Genomic DNA, 24,174 nt, shown 5'->3' with positions numbered 1-24,174 from the left:
CTATTTTTACATTTAATAATTAATCTAAAAGTTATTTTTACTAAACACTTCTGTTCTAGTAGTTATATAAACAATTAATTATTAATAGCTAATATCTAACTGCTAACAATTAGTAAAATAATTGACAATTATTGAAACAGCTAATAGCTATTATAACAATTAATATTGTCGAATAGAATTTTAATGTATGAAAATCAGCTTATAAGCTTCTAATGTTTATAAGTTAATTTAAACTTATAAGTATTTAAAATTTTAATCAATTATATATTTAGTTAAAATATTTATAATTGATGTGTTCGATAAAAAATATATTATAAACACAGTTATTATTAAAATACTAAATAGTTTATTAAATAATATTTATAATAAAATTTTAAAAATTAAAAAAAATAATATAATAAAATATTTGATAAATTAGTTTGTTAGTATAAAATTTATAAATATAAAATAAACAGTTAATTTTTTAAAATTATTTTTTTTAATTATAAACCTAGTTTATGAATTTTAAAATTATTAAAAAATGAATAAATGAGTTTTTTTTTTAGAGTTTGTAAGGAAGTTAAGTCAAACGCCAGAAATTATTATTTAAATTAAATTTAAAAGTAAGAGTGATTGGGGTCTGACTCCTCACTGTAACTTTCCAAAATCAGAGCACAGACCAGAACACCAGCAAACCTCACAAGTCACATCACATGGGTTATTTTGTTCTTTTTTTTTTTTTTCAATAATAAAATATTATTAATATAAAGATCATGCTCCAAAATAATGATGAATATGTGATTCATTCTAAAGAAAGATTCTCTGGTTCTTCCTTCACTTCTCAGCCAATCTCTTGTAATGCCAATTTTCTTTGCACCGCTCCAATTCCTCTTACAGGTGCTTTCTCTTATCCTCTCCCTCTCCAACCTAGGGATTTCTTTCTTTCTTTATTTTTTTTCCTTAATTTTTTTATCATATTAATTATTATTACTATTATTATTATTATTATTTTGTAAATTTCATCGATAGGTACAGTTTTTGCTTAATCGGACACGGCATTTGACTGCTGTTATTCGATTTCCCTATTTTGCTGCTGCTCCTGCTTCTCGGAGGACCCACCCTGATTTCTTCGTCGGAATTTGAGGTAATTTTGAAATCGTCATTGTGCGAATTTGGGACTCAATTTGATCGAATTTGCATCTGGGAAATTGGGAAATCATGTTTTTGCTTAGTTAAGCACAGCCTTTTGCCACTCTAGTATTGTAATGCTGAGCTTAGATAACTAGTCTGGTATGCTAATTTTCAGTATGCGTTCTTCTCTGCATGGGAGCCTTAGTAGAAGAATCCCTTTTGCACCATGAATATAATAAACAGAAAAAAGAGAAAATTTTCTGATGTTTATGCTTGTACTATAAAATTTTCTGATGTTTATGCTTATGCTATTATCTGCATCATGTGTGTCAGCAATTAGAGCTTGTTATTATTGATGGCGGATCTCAAAGAGCGCCTGCTTCCACCAAAACCTGCGTCAGCTATAAATCTAAGAGATGCTTCTTTTAGAGCATCTGCTTCTGGACGCCAACCTTTTCAAGGTGTTGATGTTTTGGGTTTGAAGAAGCGTGGCCAAGGACCGCGGTCTTGGATTCGTGTTGATTCATCTGGGAACTCGCAGGTTATTGAGGTTGACAAGTTTACTATTATGCGTCGTTGTGATCTACCTGCTCGTGATCTACGATTGCTGGATCCTCTGTTTGTTTACCCTTCAACAATTCTTGGTAGAGAGAAGGCCATAGTTGTAAATTTGGAGCAGATTCGATGTATTATTACTGCTGATGAGGTTCTGCTCCTAAATTCCCTTGACAGCTATGTCTTGCAGTATGTGGTGGAGCTAAAACGTCGGTTGCAAACAGCTGGAGTAGGTGAGGTTTGGCAGTCAGAAGGTGCTGAATTGAATAGAAGGAGAAGTAGGAATTTCGATAATGTATTTGGGAACCCATCCCCTGATTATTTGCCCTTTGAATTTAGGGCCCTTGAAGTTGCTTTGGAAGCTGCCTGTACATTCCTTGATTCTCAGGTGTGTAAAAGTGAATGTGAAATCTGTAGTATGTTTAATATGGATGGCGCAAGCCTTGTGAAATATATGTATTGCTACTGTCTTTGTGATTTATTTATTACTGTCTATTGGGCCATCCAACCATAATTTAAACGAATTAGGCATGGTTGCATATAATTTCTGAATGCTAGGAGGTATGTCTTGTTTCTCGTTGTAGCTGTTTTACAACCTCACTGATGCTTAACAAATGTGTGCATTTCTGGTATAGCTGCATCTCTGTATATTATATTTGTATTATCTGCAGATTTTTTTTTTCCTCTAAAAGAACAAGATTTAGCTCGTTATTCATGGATTCTTTAGCCATTTGTCTATACTATTGACAAACATTATAAGAAAGTCTTCTTTTCGAAACCATCTTATCACTTCTCATTTGTTTGCTACTATTGCTAGTTATTTGATTGCTAATATACATTTTGAGCACATGGAAACCTAAGGACAATTGCTTGGTGCAGTCGTGAATGTTTTTGACTTGCAACTATGAGGGTGTAGATTCAAGTTTTGAGAGCAACATTTCATGCAATATTGATGGGTTCTTCATATTTTCCCTCTGTATCCTACTTTTGAATTTGGGATCATAACTAGCTAATGGAAACTAGTTAGTTTGTTACCTTGTCCATGATGTCATACTGTCATCTATTACGTGGGTATGGCAAGAAATTCATAGTTTATTAAGATAGTCTCTTAACTTTTCCTTAATTGGCTTGACAGTATTAGTAAAAGCTTGCCTTTTGATTTTTCATTGACAATATGATGAGTGACCTCCTTATAAAAGTGTGTTCATATTTGGGAATGTAATGGAAAATTAAAAAGCATAATTGATTGACAGTTTGATCAGAGGAAAATGTTTTTGGGATAAATACAAATTGAAACATGGGCTGTTATGTGACAGAGGCTGTCTGTTATAAACTAACCTTTTGAGTACTCACTTATGACACTGCATAATACAAAATCTAGGTTGACTGGATATAGTACTTTATTTTTCCATGTTTACTCGGATCAAGTGATCACATGAATGTTCTTTTTTAAATTGAGTGCTTTTTTTTTTTCAGTATGTTGTAAGATATTTAGGGTTTGAAGCGTACCTTGTTGATTAAATTCATCTTAAAAATATAGATGCTTATAGTATTTTAAAGCGAATAATATACCCAAAGGAAAAGTTAAATTTCAAACTCTTATGGAGCTAACACGTATCAGGCCTGTAATGATAACAAAGGTTCAAGTTATTTTGTTTACAACTTTAGACTGTCTTAGTGACAATGTTATTGTGGACCAATAATGTCATTGTCACTTTCTTTTCCCCTGTTTTTCTAAGGATGATATCAACTAATCTCAGAAAGTCTCAGCCTTAATGAGTTAGATTTTGTATCATGAACAGCACAAATAAAAATGAACAATTCTAGAATTATAGCAGCCAACCCTTCTGGTCTTTCTCTAGTTTACATGCATGATGATTTGGATAGTTGATTGGTTGTATCTTCCGAGTCACTTTTTAACTTGTAGCTCACATTATCTTTGTAAAAGAGGAAAAATGGACCAACAATACATTTGGAGCCTTATGTTTCTCTTGTGATAGTGATATTATTAACTTAAAATCACCTTTGTCTTTTGTACATGAGGTCAGTTACATGAGTTCTGTTTGCACTTTATGTCTGTCACTTTACATATTTAGTAGTAATTGATTGAATCTGAAGTTGTCTTGAACAGTACTGTAAGTTTCATAATTATTTTAGTTAATTGAAATTGCTCGATTGAATAGGGGAAAAAGTTTGTGTATTTGGATATTGCTTTCATACTCATCCAGTGCCTTGTTGTCTATATTTTGCACAATTTTTCTTATTTCATTTGTAATTGTTGGATGATCAATTATGACAAGCTCTGGGCTATGCTAAGGTATTCTAGTTTGTTCTGGTTAAGTTTGTTAACTTGAGCAAGTTAGTAAGTCACTGAAACATTGCTATATCCTAAGGCAGCAGAATTAGAAATTGAAGCATACCCATTATTGGATGAACTAACATCAAAGATCAGTACGTTAAATTTGGAACGTGTCCGTCGATTGAAAAGCAGACTTGTGGCCTTGACCCGGAGAGTTCAGAAGGTATGATGTTCTTCATTTTCTGTTTCCTTTATCTGCAAATGACTTTTGGTAATACCTTTTCCCCTTATTCTTGTTCCTCTTTGCACTTGTATTATCTAGGTTAGGGATGAAATAGAGCAGCTCATGGATGATGACGGAGATATGGCTGAAATGTATCTCACTGAAAAGAAAAGGCGGATGGAGTCATCATTCTATGGTGATCAGTCTTTGATGGGATTTAGATCAAATGATGGTGGGCTATCTGCTTCTGCTCCAGTTTCTCCTGTTTCTTCACCTCCCGAGTCCCGGAGGCTTGAGAAAAGCTTGAGCATTGCAAGGAGTCGGCATGAGAGCATGAGGAGTACAGAAAGTTCTACAGAGAGTATAGAGCAGTTGGAGATGTTGCTGGAGGCATACTTTGTTGTCATTGATAGCACCCTAAACAAGTTGACATCGGTAAAAACAGCAGCTATTATTTTTAGTTCCAATTTATCATTTCTTGTATAGGATGGACACAATTAATATATGTCATATTACTTATTTCAGTTGAAAGAGTACATTGATGACACAGAGGATTTCATCAACATTCAGCTGGTACACATTCCTCTTCCACCCGCTCCTGTCTCCGTAATATGTACATGTCAATTTATCAGTAATTTAGGAAGCACAATTCCAATTCCAAGACAAGTAACTCCTCTAAATTATTAAGGTGTAGCACAATTAGTGGGAATGATGCGCAGGAGAAATTACAAGAAGTGGCTATTTATTGTTGCTCATTATATAGCGATGGAAGAGTTACAGAAAGTCCTAGACTCCAATGGCTATTTTTAACATAACCATTCATGCTATCAATAATACTCCCTTTCAAATGTGAAGTCAATTTATTCAGCTGCTTTCAAATGATCAATCCTTACGGATGGCGGAATACAAAGATATTGGATTATATTCTCTTTGCTTCATCATTTGGTTCTGTCAATATAGAAACTAGTCGAGTTGGTGCAATTTTATGACTCATAACAAATTTTTGATTGCAGGATAATGTCCGAAACCAACTTATCCAATTTGAGCTTCTGCTCACAACAGCAACCTTTGTTGTTGCCATCTTTGGAGTTGTAGCAGGTATCTTTGGCATGAATTTTGATATACCATTATTTGAGGACCCAGGTGCATTTAAGTGGGTCCTCATTAATACTGGAGTAGCTGGAATCTCCATATTTTGTGCATTTGTATGGTTCTTCAAGTACAGAAGACTTATGCCGCTATAGAATTATTAGGAAATTGCAAGTAGACGTTAAGATTATACTCAACCAATTGCTTCTATTAATTACCTCTGTACTCTGTATATGAAATGAAAGATATAAAATGGAAAAATGGCTCTTTGTTGGGCCAATTTTTGAAGACTTTATCTGGATGGATGTTTATTTGAAATGAAGATAGATTTAGTTTTATATTTCAAGAGAAAAATCATAAAATTAAGGAGCATTTGGGAAATTCAAAAAAATTATTCAACAAAAAATTGTTTTCTTGGTGAAAGAGAACTCCAAATCATAAATTTAGCTTTAAGGATTGAGGCTTACAAACGAGTTTCTTTCGCATTTTTTAACTTTTAGAATGTTTAGGAAAATGAGTTAGGAAAAAATTTTCTTTGATTAAAAGGAAAATTAAGTTATTTTTAAGGAAAATAATTTTTTTTAAAGAGAATTATTTTTTATTTTTTAGATTTTAATAATTTTATTGAAACGTGACAATACTTATATATACATAATATAATATTATAATTAAATAATAAAAAATACTTTTATGAAAAAAAATTTTTTAGAAATTTTTTTTTTATTTTTTATATTCAATCTTTCAGGAGCTTAAAATTTTAATTTTAGCTAATATTGTAAATGGTCTACATTCCAATTTTGCTTTCCTCCCTTCAATTAAAAAAAAAAAAAAATCTTAAATGAATATTAACAAATAAAATGGGATTTTCGTTACCATAAATTATTCCTCTGCATCCATCCTCTTACATGCTCATGAAAAATTTTTATGAATAAAATGTCATATTAGCAATATTAGAGATTTGAAACATGTTCTTTCATTTTTGGTTGTAATTGACATCAACGTAAAAATTATGCATATAATGAATACACATTAAATAAGGCATATGGGGAAATTGGGATCAAAGGCTTGTATTTTTTGACATTATATGAAGAAGCAGAAGAGGAAACCATATTTATTTGACTACAAACCATTTGCCAATGTATCCTACCAAATTGCCAGAAGAAAATTTCTGATGGTGGGGCTTCTAATTCCCAAATATTTCATCTTTTCACCTGATAATCACATGCGTATCTCAATAACATAAGAAATAAAATCACCCTGATCAGGGCGGTAAACTAGTTTTGGCAAATGAAAGGCCAAGGAAGGCATGCTCGATAACCAATGGCCATTATACTTTTAACTGTCAAAATTCTCACTGGAAACCAATCCCTGCTCATCGAGCAGAAGCAGAACCAGAGGAAAGTCTTTCACTACGTGCTTTATCAGCCCTTTCCATGTAATCTTGATGGGACTGATGTTTTGATCCTACATGGGGGATAACTGTTAGACACAAATGCTTAATTGGAAAATGGTAAACTAACATGCAGATATCAAACTGAAGTATCAAATGGTTTGATATTCAGACCAATTTAATATCAAGCAGAGAAACGCTAACACAGGCACGGCAATGACAATCTCAACGATTTGCACCTAAAGAGGACCACGCAACCCACAACTCCCTAAAAACTGTACCATATACATAAAATGATAAAAACCATGAAAGTGATAGTTAAAGACATTGCAAGTTCTACTTTTATCTTTCATCACTTCAATACATGGATTTATGTGACTGCCAGTTGAACATCACTATTCAGCAGAAGACATGGAACAGTCAACGCAGTATGATTATCAATTCTTTTTATGCTAGAGTAGAAACACTGGAACAAATGATCCACACAACTAGTGAAATATCTAATCGAATACTTACCCCATAATCCAAGAAAATATAGCAGAAATGAGGCTCATGCACATGAATGAGTAAAAGGAAAAAACATATATACGATGTCATCAAGTAATGGAAATAAATGAATTCATTATTGCAGGTTGAATATGGATGATTGATGATACAACAGATTATATCATCAATACTCAACTCAACTCAACTAAGCCTTTATCCCAAAAATTTGGGGTCGGCTATATGGATTCGCTTTCTCCACTCAGATTATATCATCAACGCTGCAAGAAAACTAGGTTGTAAACCAAATATTAAAGAAATATAGCATTATGATCTCTGCATTGTCATTGCAACCTCACCAAAGCAACAACTTCTTGAATGAAATCCAGGTAATCAGGAACCCAAATGTAGACATTGATTATTGACCTTCAACAACAGTAAACCCCACTCCAAGGAAATGATTACAACAGAAATTAACTCATTCAATACCCTTTGTAACCACTGAACATTCTAATAGAATTATTTAAGGCGTTTCTTCCAATTGAACAACATAAAATTGCTATTTTACATTAATCATCACGGACACCATCCATTTAGCACTTTTTGAAAGCCTCATACTACCTAAAAATGATACAGCATAACCTTTCATTCTTTTTAGTCTATCCATTCGCTTTTCAGTAAAAAGGATCTCAACTGATGTAACACTTGCATACCAAATAACCAATTTGTCCGAAACTTATCAAAACAGAAACTCTTAGTCCTTGAAAGATTTCCAACTAACTTTCAAAAAATTTTATAAACAACAAAGAGTTTGACCAATTGACAGTCTCTACTGTGCTTATTGGCTTTAGATAAAAAAGCAAAAGAAAATTTTCTTACTCTTCTAAGTTCTTTCCCCCCTCCCTCGTCTCCCCCAATCAATGCAATGAAACATCCTGCTGTGTATTAAATCTTAAGAACAAAACATAGGGCCCTTTATTCCATGATCAAATAAGCTAAAAATCAGAGTTCTGATCCTCAGTTCCTCCTACCTTTCATTCCAAGTAAAATTCAGCAAATAATGCTTCCCGTCCAACATTTTCACATTGATCTAATAAAAATAAGGAAAATAAAAAATGAAACCAAACTAAAGTTCAACCCTTTGCCGCTTAAGCACAGTTCATCCTCAATTCCCCACAGAAAGAAAGAACAAAAAAATCAATAAAAATATTAAGCAAATTAGCAACAGATCCCAATTAAGAAAATTCCATAGGAGCATAGAATCCAAGAGATTTAAAAGAATGGTAATCAAAGCAGAGTAAAAAACCTCGGTTCATAAGGTACCAGGGGACGCCAAAAACAACACTGATGATGGCGATACCAGCCAAGACATGCTTCTTGTCACCACTGTACAAGAAATGATCTATTTTTGACCTGAATGCTCCTCCTCCGCCGCTGCCGCCATTGCTCTTTGCCTCACTTCCCATGTTTTTCCTAGACAATTCCACAACTTTCCTTCACTTTTCTTGCCCAGTTTCTGCCTGCTAGCTAGGTTTCGTTTCCGTCTCCGGTGCTGAAATTGGGAGGCTACTACTGGGTTTTGAATTTGGGCCTAAAATTCAGGCCTGAGTCCTTGTCCGTAAAAGGAAATATGGCCCAAGCCCAAAATATACACTTGACAGTCGCTGTGCAAGCAAAGAGATAACAAATCATCGGCAAAGCGCCAACGAGTGGAAGATCTGCATCATCCTCCAAGTCGTTTTGGTGCAGAAAGGAGGACTCTGCCGCTCTACGAGCATCGAAGGCATTTACAAGGTGCGATGTGCCTTAATTGAGTTACCTTTCTTTCTGGATTCGCGTACTGAAATTTGTGCTTGTATTTGTTGGGATAGTTCAGAGATGGCAACCACAGCCTGTTTTATCATAGTGAGCAGGAACGATATCCCTATATATGAAGCTGAAGTTGGATCTGCCGCTAAAGTATTATCTCTTTTCTTATCTTTTCTAGGTCTATGCTATTCATTGTTTGTTTGATTGTAAATTCTAATGTTCTGGGTGTTTAATAGAATTTTTTTTTCTCTTAATTTGGGGTGGAAATGGTGGTGATCTTTTTCCATTTTCATTTTGATTGCTAATGGAGACTGAATGGGCTGATAATTGAGGAATCCCAAGCAATATAATTTTTCAATCAAAGCAGATTTGCCTCTAAACAATGCCAAGTGTAATATAGCTACAATTCTATTTCCAACCCAAAACCTAGAAATCTGGGGATGAGGCTTATTGGGTTGGTTCAGGAGGGAATGTTAAGAATTTTTTATTTGGTTGGTCTTGTGATTTGTTTGGAAATAAACCGGAATTTGGAATGTGAAATAGTTTTTTGCATCAATACTCCAATATTGCTGTTTCATACATCAGTGATCTAATCCTAGGAGGTTTACTGGATTCTCATGAGTTCAGGCCTGTGAATAAGGTGCTCAAATTTAATTTGTGTTGTGAAACTGTTTTGCCCATAGCAAAGAGCATTCAGCAGAGAATCCCTAAAGGAAATGAAAGGAAATTCTGTTTCTGCTTGTTTTAGTCAAGTTTATGGTGTGTGGAAGTGTTTTGACTCTTTGCTAGTATGCTTCATGATTTAGTTGTTAGCTTCTATTTTGCATCCCTTATTCACTATGCTTGTTGGCTTTGTATTACTATCATTGTGTTATCTAATCATACTTTGATGGCTTCGTGAACAAGTTTGTTGTGTTAACCGTCACTTCTCATCTCATTGCCTGATGACAGAGAGAAGATGCTGCTCAGCTGCATCAATTTATATTGCATGCAGCTCTGGATATTGTCCAGGACCTGGCTTGGACCACTAGTGCCATGTAATCTCTATAGCTTGCAATGTATTTAGCCAGTTCATTTGTACTCTCTCTTTCTGCTCTATATTTTTTTTCCTTATTTCATTTTCCTGATTACTGTGATAGGCTTCATTTTCCTGATTACTGTGATAGGCCCCTGCTAAATTTCTTGATTGCATCTTTGTCACAGGTTCTTGAAAGGAATTGACAAGTTTAATGATCTGGTGGTATCTGTTTATGTTACAGCTGGTCATATCCTTTTTTTCCTTTTTTTTTTCTTGGTGATTTCCCTAATACAGCAAGTCACTTATATTAACCTTAGATGCTCTCAGTTCCTTTTTTGTTGACCAAGAATGTGATTCATCATGGCCCAAGAAAAAAGATATACTAGTTAGTAAAATTGTTCCTATAAATATAAGATGTGTAATACATCTTTGGATGCTTAACATGCTTCTGGGTTTCAAGATAAGTAAATGTGACCTTCAATCAACACTCATTAGGAGGGTTGGGCATTGTCGCAAATGATTGGTGATGAAATATACTGAATTTGTGGATCATGACCATCAATTAATATTCACTTGGTGGTGGTTAGCTACTCTTGACATTGTACATAGACAACTTTTGTCTATAATGGCATGTTGCATTGCTAAGCATATTATGAGTTTTCCAGACTAGTACATCATTCTTATTGCATTCTATTCTACTCAATGGCATAGTTTTGCAATTTTCTGTTTAAGTGTGTTTTGCTGGCGTGAAACTGTGAAATATGCAAAATTGTAAATTGAGATAAGTTGTGTTCTTCCACATTAATTGTTTTAAGATAGAAATTTGAACTTTAGCATGATCGCATCGTCTCATTGGTGTGATAGTGCCACCGTCAGCATAAAGTAGTCATCAGATAGCTTGATATTGCAGTCATGTGATTTCTCATACTGTCAGTTTTACCCTGTTCTTAGCTGTTTAATGCATGGTTGTGTTTTGCATATATTTTTTTGTTGACATAATTAAAGGTTGAGCATTTAGTTCAAATTGAACCGAATCGAACTACCAAAACCGAACCAAACCGGAATGCATAAAAACCGAACCCATCGATTTCTGGGCTTTGATGGTTTTTTTTTTCATTTTTTATTTTTATTTAGACTTGATTTTCAAATTATTTGGTTTGATTTTGACCTTCATTTGAACCTAAAATCCATTAATCAGTGAAATCATACAATTTATATATAAAAATACATATAATAAATAAATTCCCTATTAACAATAAAGCAATTTGAAAATGAATAAAGTAATTCAGTTCGGTTCAACCAATTTTTCTCTCCAAACCTGTACTGAACCGAAATAACTTAAATTCTTAAAATCTAAAACGAATCGAATCGAATTATTGAATTAGGGCGGTTTGGTACGGTTTATTTGATTCATGCCGAATAGTGCTTACCTCTACATAATATGCCTATTTGATAGTTTCTTTAACTTTTCATACATACACGATTTATGCTACTTCACAATCCTCACAATGATGATGGAATCAAGAGCTTTTTTCAGGAGGTTCATGAGCTCTATGTAAAGGTACATTGCTTTCTTCCCTCTCCCCCCCCAACCCAAACCAAATATATATATATATATATATATGTAATTTGTTCTTTCTAGTAGATATATTGACCATCTGGTATCATTGTCAATCTAATGAGGAATAAGCTGGAATACCTAAATGGCACAAAGACTGTCATTTCATATTGTTAGTATGATCCCTTTTATCTCTTACCTGTGATCATGATTACTGTGTGGCAAAATAAAGAAATGTGATTGGCATATTTGATCTCCAATATTTATGCATTCGTACCGGTGCTAGGTCTGTATAGACTTGATGTTTTCTTACTTATTTTGCTATCAGATAGAGCAAGAAGATAATCTACAACCAGGAAATGCCATTCTCTATCATTTGCGTGTTTCTTGAATCAACTCAAAACCAAGTCATCTCAACTTCACAATCTAACCTACCATTTGTAATTCATAGTGTGTTGAAAGTTAGCTGTGAATCAAGTACTTTTGATCCTTAACTTCTTATTCTTCATAATGATTGCCCGTGTGCCATCTTGGTGCCTTTATGTATGTGATCTGTGCATCATTTCATGGAAGTTACCCTGCCATTTTGTTCATTGATTAACTTGTTATTCATTTTTTTCCTTAACTTCTTGACTCACCTTTAGTACTGGACTAGTAATTTTCTCTTAAATGATCTTTTGTTCCTCCTTTATGAGGAGGTTGATTATTGACTGACATAGTCTCATAAATTGTATTGAAAATTCTGCAGATTCTTCTCAATCCCCTCTACTTGCCAGGTTCTCGCATTACATCATCACATTTCGACACTAAAGTTCGTGCACTTGCAAGAAAATATCTCTAGAAGCTGTTCGTCTTGTCGGATAGAGTATATGACTGATGAAGATTAGAGAGGATCTGAAATTTCAGCCCCAGCTTTTGATGATTTGTAAATCTTTTTAGTCGATTAAAAGGCACCCGATGAGTATATTATTATTGAGGATTACAAAGATATCTGCAACTTGCTTGTTGATACATTCAGTTGGGTGCCAGAAAGCACTGGCTTGAAAAATTAGAATTAATCTGGAATTTTCATTGATTGCTATGCTGTTCTTAATGTGCAGATATTGAGCATTGAGAGCTACGATGTGCATTCTCTTTCTTATGTGGGTATGCAAATGGAGCTTTTGCCTTAGGCCCGGGTATAGAATGGAAATTAAAAAAAAAAAAAAATTGAAAGGTTGGCTTAGTTTCCCTAGCTCTCTCTCTTTTTTTTTTTTTAATTTTTATTTTTTTTGAAAGGCTTGTAAAAGCTTAAAAAATCTTAATTGAGTGAATAGTTGCTTTTATTAAATTCTTGTCAAGTATACTGTACTAAAAAAATATTAATTATAAAATAAATAACTTCATTTCTATTATAAAAATATAAATAATTCCAGCTCCAAAATTGATAATTTATAATCTAACTATAATTGTATCACTAAACACTTCAAAAACAAATATAAATACTAGTCTATTTTGGGTTGCTTCAATTTTTTATTTTATTTTTGAAAATATTTATTGTTATATTTACTACTATAAATAAATTCTTTTTAGCAAGCAATTATATAGTAAGAAATATTTAAATGATTATAATTAATAGTTATTGAAGAAATAAAAATTAAATTTAATTTTAATAGGTAAATAATTTTTTAAAATTTTAATATAAATTTAAATTATATTTAATATAATTAATTAAGAATTTCATATTAATAAAATTTTATAAGATTTTGAAATATAAAATTTTAAAAAATAAATATTAAATTATATTATTAAAATAAAAAAATTTAACAATAATATTTTTGGAGGAGAAAATAGTAAAATAATTTTAAGAGATGTCCTGGCAAGTCCAACCATCGATCTCGTGCCCATCGAAGTCAGACCTCAGCACAATCTTCAACCATGGGCCATGGATATTTTTTCCTTCCGTGTCTCAGAGGTAAGAGGATGATACCGCATCGTTCACTGGTCAATGGTCACCGGCCTAGACGTCATCACTTTGGAGTTTGGATCCAAGATGAGGCCCATTTCTTTCTCCGTGACGCGTAGTTTATGGTGCGCACTTTCGCTTTTGCAAGCCGAACTCAGCAACCAAGCTGATGCCTTGAACAGATTTTGATCAAACTCGAGATACTCAGTTCGCGAAACTCGCCTAAAGATTGACGGCGTGGAGATGGAGGAATCCCAGATAGAAAAGAGACCAAAAAAGGGACTCTTGGGGTTGATGTTGAGGCCAGTGCACTGGTTCAAAATGCTTGGTCAAGAGCTGCATTGGAGCTTTGTCGTAGGAGTGATGATAGTTTATGGTATCAGTCAGGGGCTTGGCGTGGGCTTGAGCAGAGTCAGTACCCAATACTACATGAAGGATGAGCAGAAGGTGCAGCCCTCTGAAGCACAGGTCTACTTTGGGTTGCTTCAAATTCCTTGGATTATCAAGCCCCTATGGGGTCTCCTTACTGATACTCTTCCTATTCTTGGGTACCGCAGGCGGCCTTACTTCGTTTTTGCAGGTAAAGTTATATGCTTTCTCGCTTAATTTTGTGTCTTTTGTCTTATGGTGGCTTAGATTGCTGGTATGCTAATGGGGATTAAGTTTTTGTTTTGGATACAAAGTCTAGTTCGCCTTCTGTGGTTGATAGCTGTTTTGTATGCATTTGATGTGTTGCCAGTGTCTGATTTAGAGCGGTAGAACCGTTTTATTAGTTTTTGTTCTTGATGACGGAATGAAAACGTGAATATTGGGGAGGCTAAATTATGTTCTTCCCGGTTGTCTTTACCTTTTAAAATCTCTTATAGATTTTTACTCGAATAGAAGGTAAAACAATTGTCAAGCCTATGGTAGAAAGTCCTTTGGGCTTCTATTTGTTTTACTTCTAATTAATAAGAAATTATAGCTGAATAATACGAATCCAGATTGCCATGTACAGATCTAGGAAAGGCTAACTAACTGCGAAAAAAAAAGGTTATCGAAACATCAGAAATGTAAGGGTGAATTCAAGGTTGTTAGCGGAAGGTGCACTCAAAGCAATGCATTACTCCATCCCCATCTCTTAAGGTGCAAAGCCCAAACAAAGTGCTTTGAAGGAAGCGCAAAATTATTTTTAAAAAAATTAACTAATAATATAATATGCAAATAAAATATAATTCTCTATATTTTAAACCCTTTAAAAATCATCAAACATCCAAAATGTGCTTTGCATATTTTAAAGCGCTTTCCTATTTGTCGCCGTGCTTTTGCGCTTTTGCACTTTAGCTAGTGCTTTTTGAGCTTTTGACTACACTAGGTGAATTTTGATAAATTACAAGCTCCAGCTCTAAAATGCTTCATAACATTATACCAAAATTACATGGAATTAGAATTGCCACATAAAGGTTATGAATAAACTGCCAAAGATAGATTCGGTAAGATTGCGTCTCTAATTCCATGGTTCAATGATAATGTTCCTCTGAAACTGTTAGGTGAACATCAGAAAAGTGCTGGAGAGAGAGAGAGAGAGAGAGAGAGAGAGAGGGAGAGAGAGGGAATTGGTACATTATATTTGCCTCCAATTTGCCATTGAAGCTAAGTTACTATGGCTTACTGGAGAGAGAGAGAGAGAGAGAGAGAGAGAGAGAGAGAGAGAGAGAAGTGGTACATTATATTTGCCTCCAATTTGCCATTGAAGCTAAGTTACAAGGGCTTACTGCGGATGTATCATGACCAATAAGATGGGCCCCATGTTGTGAAAAAGTGTCTTAAAATTGACCAATACTAAGGTTTGAATGAGCAGAAATCGTATCTAGTATTGAAGAAATCTCCTTTCTTTGCAATGACATTCTTTTTTTATTATTAATTTTCTATTTCCATTTTCTAGGATTACATAACAGTAAATAAGTGAGAAGAAAACAAGATTACCTTTTCTACAATATGCTTGGATATAAGATAGTGAATAGTAAGCAAAATGCAGTTGTTTAACTAGTATGGCTCCACCCTGTTATTTTCAGGTTTTCTTAGCATGATCACAATGCTTGTGCTATCATTACAGAAGAACTTGCATCTCGCATTTGCTTTGCTGTCGCTAATGGCAGGAAGTGCTGGAATAGCTATTGCAGATGTGACCATTGATGCTTGTGTGACACAGAACAGCATAAGTAATCCATCTCTAGCTGGTGATATGCAAAGCTTGTGTGGACTCAGCTCTTCCATTGGGGCTCTTGTGGGATTCTCGCTCAGTGGCTTTTTGGTTCACATAGTTGGTCCTAAGGTTAGTTTTTTATTGTATTTAACACTGACGATATTCAACGATCAGCATAATTCATTTGCATATCCTTTTATATCTATTAACATCCAAACTTTTAGCCTGATTTGACTAATACCTATGATGTAACTGTTTATTGATTGTTTGAATGTTTGAACTCAAATTACTAAAAAAGGACTGAAATAAAAGAATCAGATTTGCTGCTTTTTTGCCTTTGAATATGTTTCTGATGCCGATATATGGTTTATGACGTGTTAGAAATTTTACATGCAGATATTATTATCTGATCAAGCACTTACATAACAATTTGCAATTGCAGTATACACTGCTTTGAATTCAACTGCGTAAACAGGTTAAATAAATTTTCCCTTGTATGTTTATATGGTGAAACTTGTATAATTATAATTAGGGTTTACACTTTGAGAAGAAAGGTCCAACATTTGTATACTGACTGGAAGTTTCAAAACACGAGGTTTGAGGGTAGAATTGGCTGCTTTAATGGTGGACTATGAGAATTAGGCTATCTAGAAATTTCTGGCAGCAGCAATTTGCGAAGCTTTTGGGTTGACTTAATTGGACTAACTAATCAACAGGAAAATTGGAGAACTATGTTGACTTTAATGTTTTCTAACAGTGAAACAGTGGGATATGAGCTGGGGGTGAATAAAACAAGATGTGAAGAAGAAACTATTAAGCTAGCTGGTTGCTCTGAACAGTTTCCAAGTTACTGTATTAGAGAAAGAAAGAGAAAAGTAGGTTTGCAGATCAGGAAGGGGACACAAAAAGATAGGAAGAGAAATATCACCCTAGGCATGTCTGTTTCCAAAATAAAAATAAAATATCACAGTATCCCGATAAAAGAAATGTAATAAAGTAGATTAACTCAATATTTGTGGAAAATTTTAGTTGTCTCACAAGAATGAGAACTTCTAGATAGCCAAAAACTAGAAGCACTGAAAGGCTAACTTGGACCCAACAAAGAAGTACTATCAAGACTTTTAGAAATTCATAGAAGACTCTCGATTGTAAAAACTAAGAATTGGGTGGAAGCCAACCACCCACGGAACCCCCACACCCCAACAACACCCACCCCCCACACCCCCCCCCCCCCCCCCCCCCCTTCTCTTCTCTTTCCCTTCTTCTCATTGACTACACCAATTTTGATTTGAGATCCTTTTGCAGAACCCATTCTGTTTTGGTATTCAGTCAGGGACAAGTTTCAGTTAAATCAAGTTCAGATCTTTCTGTTTTGAGACATTCCAAGATCACTTATTGATTTTACCCTTTATTGACCTGTTAAATGTTGCTCTTTCCTGGCAGGGTGTGTTTGGGTTGCTCAGTATCCCAGCAGGCCTGATCATTTTGGTTGGCATAATGCTGAGAGAATCCCATGCACATAGATTTGCTTACAGAGGGGTAAAGTTATTTTTAATTGTACTTTGGTACATTTATATTGAAGCTTTCTTCTATGCTCATCTGAAGCATTTAAATTAGGTAAATGAGAAGCTTCTGGATGCTGGTAAGGCTATGTGGACAACGCTCAAATGTCGGGAAGTCTGGAGGCCTTGTTTATACATGTACTTATCACTTGCAGTGAGCTTAAATGTTCATGAAGGAATGTTCTATTGGTACACAGATGCAAAGGGGGGTCCATCTTTCTCGCAGGTACTTCCTTTTACCTATTCCCTACATTACTCGACTTGGGCACAAGTTTCTGATACAAGTACATGTCTGGGCTTTGGATTTGCCTATTTTCTAAAATTTCTATAGATTTTCCCACTAATATTAAGTGTCAAATTATGATATTGATGTCTATTGAGATTTAAGAATTAAAAGCAGGAGAAAGAAAGGGAAGGAAGGGAAGAGAAGGAAAATAACTCCAAGAGTTACATCTTTATTCTTCATTATTTTTATAAAATAGAAGATTACATATTTATTTACAAATCTTCTATAATTACTCTACTTAATTAGTAATATAAATCTCTACCTAAATAGGTAATATAAATCCTACACTAAATAGGAATATATAAAATCTACTAATTAGAAATATTTAAAAGGCATGTTGACTTTTCCTAACACTCCCCCTTAAAATGGAATCTCATCAATTCCAACAATGTCAAGAGTATTTTATCTGCATGGGCATTTAATCAACAACATGAACACAGTGGAAATCTAGACTTTTGCCATTGAATAGGGATTTAAGGCTTCAATTATCCTAGTGTATGCATGAAAATGGCTTTCCTTTATGTTATTCCTATAATTATCTTAATTAATCTGCAGTAAGATCAGTCAAAAACCACAAATCACAAATTATTTGTGAGTTTACATGCAGCCCTTAAATTTCTAGATTTCTGGTAAACTTCTTTGTTGGTCCTCAAGTTTTCATCCTCCTAGTTTGAACTGACAGTTAAGGTTCTGAACTTTAGACTGGTTAGAAATAATCACTTTTATAGGAAGGCAGAGTGGTACTTATTGAGGACAAAATTTAAAGGGGGTCAACTGGTGCTGAAAAATGAGTGAATAAAGTAGTGGGAGCAGCATGGGACAGGTAAATAGCAGTGGTAAAGGATGATCTATTATTAAGATAACTATAGAAGGTTTGGATGGATTAAAGCAGAGTTAAGTGGAGAAGGATTCTTGTATACACAATAACTAGTTTGTGACTAAGACTTATTAGACTAGGTTCCAGACTTTGGTAAGTAGCTCAGTGGACAACCAACAAGTTTGCATCAACTTATGAAAATTTATGGCTTCCAACTACCACTTGGCCCGGATTCAGCCTGTGGCCGGGTCTAAGTTTGCAGCTATATGATCACTCAGTTCACATACTACTGAATGTATCTCTAATGTTCAATTTCCGCTATGTTTATAAAAGCTTTTATTTATAACATGAAGCGCTTCGCATGAAACTCCTCTTATATTTTTCACACAGGAGGTTGTTGGGTCCATATTCTCAATAGGTGCTGTTGGTTCCCTCTCTGGTGTGCTTATCTACCAAAATTTGTTAAAGAACCATCCTTTTCGAGGCATACTTTTCTGGTCGCAGTTGTTGTATGGTGTCTCAGGATTGCTAGATTTGATACTTGTCTTGCGTGTGAACTTGAGAATCGGTTTACCAGATTACTTTTTTGTTGTGATTGATGAAGCGATTTCTCGAATGATTGGACGCGTTAAGTGGATGCCTCTTCTTGTGCTTAGTTCCAAGCTTTGCCCTGCTGGCATAGAGGGCACTTTCTTTGCTTTGCTCATGTCAATTGATCATGTTGGTATGCTTTCATCAACTTGGGCAGGAGGTCTCTTGCTCCATGTCTTGAAGGTTACACGAACACAATTTGAGAACCTCTGGATGGCCATTTTGATCCGGAGCATGTTGAGAATGGTTCCGGTAAGCCTGCTGTTTATGATACCCAGAAGCGATCCAAACTTATCCATCCTTCCAGCAGAGATGTTGAAGACAAAAAAAGGTGATGATATGCTTGAAACTGGAAATCTTGAAATGGCCTCGCTTGTTGAGAACTCTTGAAATAAGGAATGGAAAAATGGCATCTAGGAAATTGCTAGTTCCTACATGACGACTAATAGTTAGGTCCCAAGGTGTCTTTCTATTCAAGGATTAGCATAGCAGCTGAAAAAGGTCCAATCATGGAGGATGTAACTTCTAACCATGATTTCTTTCCATTTTACACGGTCCACAGAATAGAATGGCTTGGTCAATGTTAGCAGTTATTATTCCTAAACATTCCTTTCAATCTGAGCATCAAGCGGACAATTTTGTGTACTTGACCATGTAATATTCCAGGTGAGAAAAGTTAAAAGCACTAGAATCAAATTGAGGTATAAGCACATATTTTTTGTACAATTTTTTTCAAGTGATACCTCCAACATTGGAAATTTCCACGGGCCCATTTATGTTTGTTTTTGTTGGATAAATTTTGCAGATCCTAATAGACCCATCTTGTTTTGCATATTCATTAAATTTGTTGGGTAAGATGTGGCGTTTGATATGTCCTGGATGCAGTTGAATAATTTTGCTTGTCATGAACTCTTGATCTAGACAAAACACAAGGCATAATGGTATGCAAATCTTCATTCTTTAACCACATTAACAATCTTGGAGCATCTTCAATCTTTTTCTTATATTCAAACAGGTCTTACAGGAAAAAAAAAATGTACAACTTGCACACTTTTTGCTGTGTTAGGACTAGGAGATCGCATTATAACACCCAAGAAAATCTTCAAGAAATAGGAAGAGCTTTTATATATTCTATACCTTACCCCAATATAGCTATTTATATGTGATGCAAAATGAGGAGAACTATAGATCTACTGTTTCTTTGCCAATTGAAGAAATTGGCAATTGCATCAGAGAAATATATTCACACCCACACAACTAATACTATCTTATGCTCAGTTGAAACCGCAAGCTTCTGCAGCAAATCCTAACTTGGATTCCTTGGTATCATATATAACCCTTTGGTTTCTCTGCTGATAATTTCCTATTATAGGGATCTCATCTTCAAATGAGAGACTAGCAAGGGCCAGACAGACCTGAGATGCATCAGTCTTCACAAAATAGAAAATCCCAGTTACGTCAACATTCAGCTCAGCAGTTCCTTCAAAGTGCAACTTTATTGTAGGAATATCAACTTCTTGATATCCGCTAAGGTTAAAACAAGTATCCAAGATTGAAAAAGGCTGTGCAGAAGGAAACCCAGAAAATTGTTTCAGAAACTCTGCTTTCAGAATCCTGTACACTGAAGGAGGAAGCCTGGTAATGACTGTCCCTGAATCGATCAGTATACCACCTTGAACGAAGGATGGCGCTTGCAAAGCCACCCCACCAATACTAATACCAGTTAAGTTGAGAAAGTAGAAGGTGGGTAGTTGTGGATTGGGAATCATTCTAGTATAAGAAATGGGAGTTGTGTTCTTGTAAATTGAAAAATTACCACCCAAGACTAATGAACCTGTATCATCAGCAGCTGTGTTTGGCAAACAATAGGAAAAAACTCCTCCAAATATCGCAGAAGATTGATAAATCAATGAAAGATCACTCCTTCCTAATCCCATAAGACCTGAGGTCCCTCCAAAGAGACCTTTACTATTCCTGCCACATCCAAAAATGAAATTGCTGACACGAGTGGTTCCTAAATTGATCTGTTCTGTCCCTAGCTCACCACGGGTATAGGACCCATCACCGTAGTTAACAACATAGTTACAGGTTGGTGGGTTGCTCCCACAGACTCCTGAATTCCCAATTGCAAATTGGAGGGATTGGCAAGTTGATGAATTACATAAAACTGCTTGGTATGTAGGGGATATTGAAGGGTTGAAAAGAGGATCTTGTTGGTTATAACAGACATTGCAAGGTTGACATTGAACCCATGTTAAATCACTTCCTGTGTCTACAATAACTGTCATGTTTCGACCGCCTAATTCCACTGTAACAATGTAGTTCAGTGTCTGAAGTCTTACACCAGAAACTAATGGGATTTGACTATCTACAGAATCTTCCATGTTGCCATAAATAATCTTTTTGATTCGAGATTGAAGTGACCGAACTTGGAACTTGTCAAGAATCAAGCTTTCTTGTAGCTTCTTGTTCCAGTCAGTAATCTGTCCTGAGCAGGAATCTCTGTGCTTCATTTCCAGAATGGTTGCACCCTTTTCCCATCCTATGATTCCAAACAGAAATAAAAATGCCACTCAAAACATTAATCACAAAAGCAATTTCTTTTCTTAGCAGACAATGAAATAACATCAAGAAGAAGAAGAACACTAATTAAAAGCAAATGATCAGAGTTATGGATGTATTTAGGTACCTAATGCATGAAGTACTGTATGTGGACAAAGTGCAGGTCTAATTAGAAACAGTTGGTTTCAGGAAAATGAAAGAAAATTTACTGATAACTATTGAAGTACTAAACTACATAATTCAATAATAGGCTGCATATTGCAATGAAAGGAAAGTAAAGTAAAGTCAAGGGCAAGCTTTTATCAATGACATTCAGTTTCAACCTAACAAAGTTAAAGGGAAAGAGAGAGACCAATGATGGTTGTTTCCCATAAAGCATGAAAGCAGTTATAGATCCTAGCAAAAAAGGAAAGCAGTAGTAGATTACAGATCCCAAAATGGAGAATAAATAAAGAAGCTAAAGGAAAAAGACTTGGTGGCCATTCAATGGCTGGACTAAACATTTTCCTTTTCACTTTGGTAGGACTCACTTGATTTCTGGGAGAGACAACTTGAAGTATAGGCCTCCTGTTTCCATTGCCATTCCTGCAAGCTAAGGACTTTCTTCTCTTGAAAACATTGAACTCCAAGAGGAGCAACAGCGAGGAGAAAAACAAGAAAAGTAAGAAGAAGAGAAAGAAGAGCTTGTTTCAATGGCAAAAGAGGTCTTGCTTCTGCCATTGTTGAGTACAGTGAAGAAAATGAGAAAAGGGTTGCCAATAAAAATGAAGGAGGGAAAAAAATCTGGGAATATGTGGGAGAGAAAGAAAGAAAGAAAGAAAGAAAGAAAGAAAGAAGAGAATGGGAGATTCTTGGGAGTTGGAGTTTGGCAAGACAACAAAAGAGGAAGGGCTGGCTAAAGGACCCACTGGTGCATGAGAAATTATTGGGGATTCACGTGCAAATACTTGAGCAGAGGAAGAAAAAAAAAAAGAAAATAAAGAAAGAAAAAAGAGTTACTGTGTTGCGTAGGTAGTAGTGGAGGGTAGTGGAATATGGAGTTTTAAGTAGTGATTTCGAATGATTTTATTGGTTCTCTATGCTTTTCATAAGATAAGGACTCATCCATCAAGGAATCAGCTGTCACAGCTGATATGCATACAGACAGAGAGAAAGAGGGTCCATGGTGGGGAAACATGTCAAGGCATGTTTTGTGTTTGATATTGTCCCTTTCTGTAATGAGACTACTTTGAATGTCATTTCTATTGATCATTTTGGTTATGGTTTAGTTTAGTACTAATTACATAACAATCAACTACACCTTTTCAGTTTTAGCTATTTGATATCTCTACCTAGCCAGCTTTGTTCTCTGTTATTTTGAATTGGGCATCGAGTGGTTTCAATTTTGGCAATTGGCTCCATAATAATGTGTAATATATATTGGGCATTGGAGTTGAGTTGTTTCCCTTGGTAGATAATTATTACATATAGAATATTTTTTTATACAAATTAACTTAATTTTCTTAGAGTGCATTGATGAAGGTATCAACTAATTTAAATCGAACTTTTTTAGAGTGAAACTTTTTTTAAACTGTCGATTTCATAAATTGAACACTTGATAATCTGTAAGTATTAGGCTCACTTGAGTTAAATTATCTTCTTAAAACATGTATGTGAATTTCATTCTTTGAAATGAAAAAGAAAAGAAAAGAAAATATGTAGGCCTTGTAACAAACAATAAGCTATTAAAATTGCTGACAAATAAAATGTGTAGGCCAAGTCAGAAAAAGCAATGGTTAATGCAGGGCCAACACCAGAGCCCTTCAAAGATTATCAAAACCATAGAAGTTTATTTGGGTTTCAGACTTCCTCAAAGCCCACCAAAAGTAGTACCATAGAAATTAGAGAGAGAATATTGTATTTTTTAATTAATATTTTTAATCATAATTTCTTTTCACTTTATGATAATTAAAAAAAATAATATATAATTGATGATTATTTGTAAGCGATTTTTCATTGTTAAATCAGTTATTAATAATAATCAATTTATTAATTAGTTGTTAATTATTTAGCAATTAAATTCATTACAACCGATTAAATCAATTATTAAATAAATACTAAATTGACTGCTTTAAAAAATTAATAATTTAGATCTTGTATTTTAACTCTACCATAGAAAATGTTCAGTTAATTATCTGAATGCATGGCTATAGCCTATAATATCCCAAGTAGTACTTGCTTATAATTGCAGTTAAGACTGGCATACTTGTTTGAGAAAGGTTGTGAAGAGCACTGAAGCTGTGCACTAAATATCTTCTAATCTTGTTTTAATTATTGTTCATAAATAACTCGTATTCGTTTCTTTTCACATTTTTTCTTTAGTTGTTTATTGTAGTATTGTTGAGTAAGTAGACTAACTATTTGATTAAATTGAAGCCAATATTCTGCAAGTATATGACCATTCAAGATTTTATTTAAGAGTTTTATTTGAAAGATAAAAGATCTCATTAAACACTTTCACTCTTCATTGAGATGGAATTGATGTTTCCTTTGTAGAATGACTTTATCCCTGAATTTTTGTTTGTTTGTCAATTCCATTTGTCAAATTATTGAACTGCTCTTTGCAAAATTCTTTAGCTTTCCCAAGAATCATCTAGTGGGAACGAAGCTAAACAAAATATTATGACATTAATGCAAACAAGTAACTATCTGG

At 34.5% G+C, this 24,174-nt stretch overlaps 5 protein-coding genes across 8 annotated transcripts; 3 read left to right on the top strand and 2 right to left on the bottom strand.

Annotated features, from left to right (window-relative positions):
• Positions 1–653: 653 nt before the first annotated feature.
• Positions 654–5,564, top strand: LOC110646904 (magnesium transporter MRS2-1). Of its 2 annotated transcripts, none has more exons than XM_021800516.2 (7): positions 654–876; positions 1,015–1,123; positions 1,444–2,053; positions 4,059–4,187; positions 4,287–4,622; positions 4,713–4,760; positions 5,201–5,564. In XM_021800516.2, the coding sequence occupies exons 3-7, from the start codon at positions 1,466–1,468 to the stop codon at positions 5,429–5,431; spliced, it is 1,332 nt and encodes a 443-aa protein (XP_021656208.2). In that variant the 5' UTR covers positions 654–876; positions 1,015–1,123; positions 1,444–1,465; the 3' UTR covers positions 5,432–5,564. The 2 variants fall into 2 exon arrangements, with proteins under 2 accessions (XP_021656208.2, XP_021656207.2); XM_021800515.2 differs by having other exon boundaries at positions 1,009–1,123.
• An 855-nt stretch (positions 5,565–6,419) lies between these two features.
• Positions 6,420–8,699, bottom strand: LOC110646892 (uncharacterized). The gene is made up of 2 exons (XM_021800489.2): positions 8,456–8,699; positions 6,420–6,740 (listed from the first exon to the last, which is right to left on the bottom strand). Exons 1-2 carry the CDS (start codon positions 8,613–8,615, stop codon positions 6,649–6,651), a joined length of 252 nt encoding a protein of 83 aa, XP_021656181.2. The 5' UTR covers positions 8,616–8,699; the 3' UTR covers positions 6,420–6,648.
• Positions 8,700–8,805: 106 nt separating this feature from the next.
• LOC110646902 (uncharacterized) lies at positions 8,806–12,615 on the top strand. Of its 2 annotated transcripts, none has more exons than XM_058148002.1 (6): positions 8,806–8,943; positions 9,026–9,108; positions 9,910–9,995; positions 10,162–10,226; positions 11,455–11,537; positions 12,283–12,615. In XM_058148002.1, the coding sequence occupies exons 2-6, from the start codon at positions 9,028–9,030 to the stop codon at positions 12,373–12,375; spliced, it is 408 nt and encodes a 135-aa protein (XP_058003985.1). In that variant the 5' UTR covers positions 8,806–8,943; positions 9,026–9,027; the 3' UTR covers positions 12,376–12,615. The 2 variants fall into 2 exon arrangements, with proteins under 2 accessions (XP_058003985.1, XP_058003989.1); XM_058148006.1 differs by having other exon boundaries at positions 9,021–9,108.
• Positions 12,616–13,400: 785 nt separating this feature from the next.
• Positions 13,401–19,763, top strand: LOC110646898 (probable folate-biopterin transporter 3). Its single transcript, XM_021800504.2, has 5 exons — positions 13,401–14,059; positions 15,534–15,793; positions 17,108–17,203; positions 17,282–17,452; positions 18,720–19,763. Exons 1-5 carry the CDS (start codon positions 13,723–13,725, stop codon positions 19,308–19,310), a joined length of 1,455 nt encoding a protein of 484 aa, XP_021656196.2. The 5' UTR covers positions 13,401–13,722; the 3' UTR covers positions 19,311–19,763.
• A 135-nt stretch (positions 19,764–19,898) lies between these two features.
• On the bottom strand, positions 19,899–22,844 carry LOC110646897 (aspartyl protease family protein At5g10770). 2 transcript variants are annotated; one of them, XM_021800502.2, is made up of 3 exons: positions 22,013–22,844; positions 21,835–21,878; positions 19,899–21,462 (listed from the first exon to the last, which is right to left on the bottom strand). In XM_021800502.2, exons 1-3 carry the CDS (start codon positions 22,063–22,065, stop codon positions 20,195–20,197), a joined length of 1,365 nt encoding a protein of 454 aa, XP_021656194.1. In that variant the 5' UTR covers positions 22,066–22,844; the 3' UTR covers positions 19,899–20,194. The 2 variants fall into 2 exon arrangements, with proteins under 2 accessions (XP_021656194.1, XP_021656193.1); XM_021800501.2 differs by lacking the exon at positions 21,835–21,878.
• Between the last annotated feature and the right edge of the window lie 1,330 nt (positions 22,845–24,174).

The sequence above is a fragment of the Hevea brasiliensis genome, chromosome 1 (genome assembly GCF_030052815.1).
Source record: "Hevea brasiliensis isolate MT/VB/25A 57/8 chromosome 1, ASM3005281v1, whole genome shotgun sequence".
Classification (NCBI taxonomy): domain Eukaryota; kingdom Viridiplantae; phylum Streptophyta; class Magnoliopsida; order Malpighiales; family Euphorbiaceae; genus Hevea; species Hevea brasiliensis.
The sequence above is the reverse complement of the archived record's forward strand: the minus strand, read 5'-3'. Positions and strand labels throughout refer to the sequence as shown.

Excerpts from the sequence above, each read along its gene's own strand:
- LOC110646904 (XM_021800516.2), top strand. The coding sequence starts at position 1,466 with ATGGCGGATCTCAAAGAGCGCCTGCTTCCACCAAAACCTGCGTCAGCT. Across the intron at positions 4,188-4,286 it reads TGACCCGGAGAGTTCAGAAG|GTTAGGGATGAAATAGAGCA; the intron begins GTATGATGTTCT and ends TGTATTATCTAG. Across the intron at positions 4,761-5,200 it reads ATTTCATCAACATTCAGCTG|GATAATGTCCGAAACCAACT; the intron begins GTACACATTCCT and ends TTTTGATTGCAG.
- LOC110646892 (XM_021800489.2), bottom strand. The coding sequence starts at position 8,615 with ATGGGAAGTGAGGCAAAGAGCAATGGCGGCAGCGGCGGAGGAGGAGCA. Across the intron at positions 6,741-8,455 it reads CTGGTACCTTATGAACCGAG|GATCAAAACATCAGTCCCAT; the intron begins GTTTTTTACTCT and ends TCCCCCATGTAG.
- LOC110646902 (XM_058148002.1), top strand. The coding sequence starts at position 9,028 with ATGGCAACCACAGCCTGTTTTATCATAGTGAGCAGGAACGATATCCCT. Across the intron at positions 9,996-10,161 it reads GCTTGGACCACTAGTGCCAT|GTTCTTGAAAGGAATTGACA; the intron begins GTAATCTCTATA and ends TCTTTGTCACAG. Across the intron at positions 10,227-11,454 it reads TTATGTTACAGCTGGTCATA|CACGATTTATGCTACTTCAC; the intron begins TCCTTTTTTTCC and ends TTTTCATACATA.
- LOC110646898 (XM_021800504.2), top strand. The coding sequence starts at position 13,723 with ATGGAGGAATCCCAGATAGAAAAGAGACCAAAAAAGGGACTCTTGGGG. Across the intron at positions 14,060-15,533 it reads GCCTTACTTCGTTTTTGCAG|GTTTTCTTAGCATGATCACA; the intron begins GTAAAGTTATAT and ends TGTTATTTTCAG. Across the intron at positions 17,204-17,281 it reads ATAGATTTGCTTACAGAGGG|GTAAATGAGAAGCTTCTGGA; the intron begins GTAAAGTTATTT and ends CATTTAAATTAG.
- LOC110646897 (XM_021800501.2), bottom strand. The coding sequence starts at position 22,202 with ATGGCAGAAGCAAGACCTCTTTTGCCATTGAAACAAGCTCTTCTTTCT. Across the intron at positions 21,463-22,012 it reads TTGTCTCTCCCAGAAATCAA|GATGGGAAAAGGGTGCAACC; the intron begins GTGAGTCCTACC and ends TTGGAATCATAG.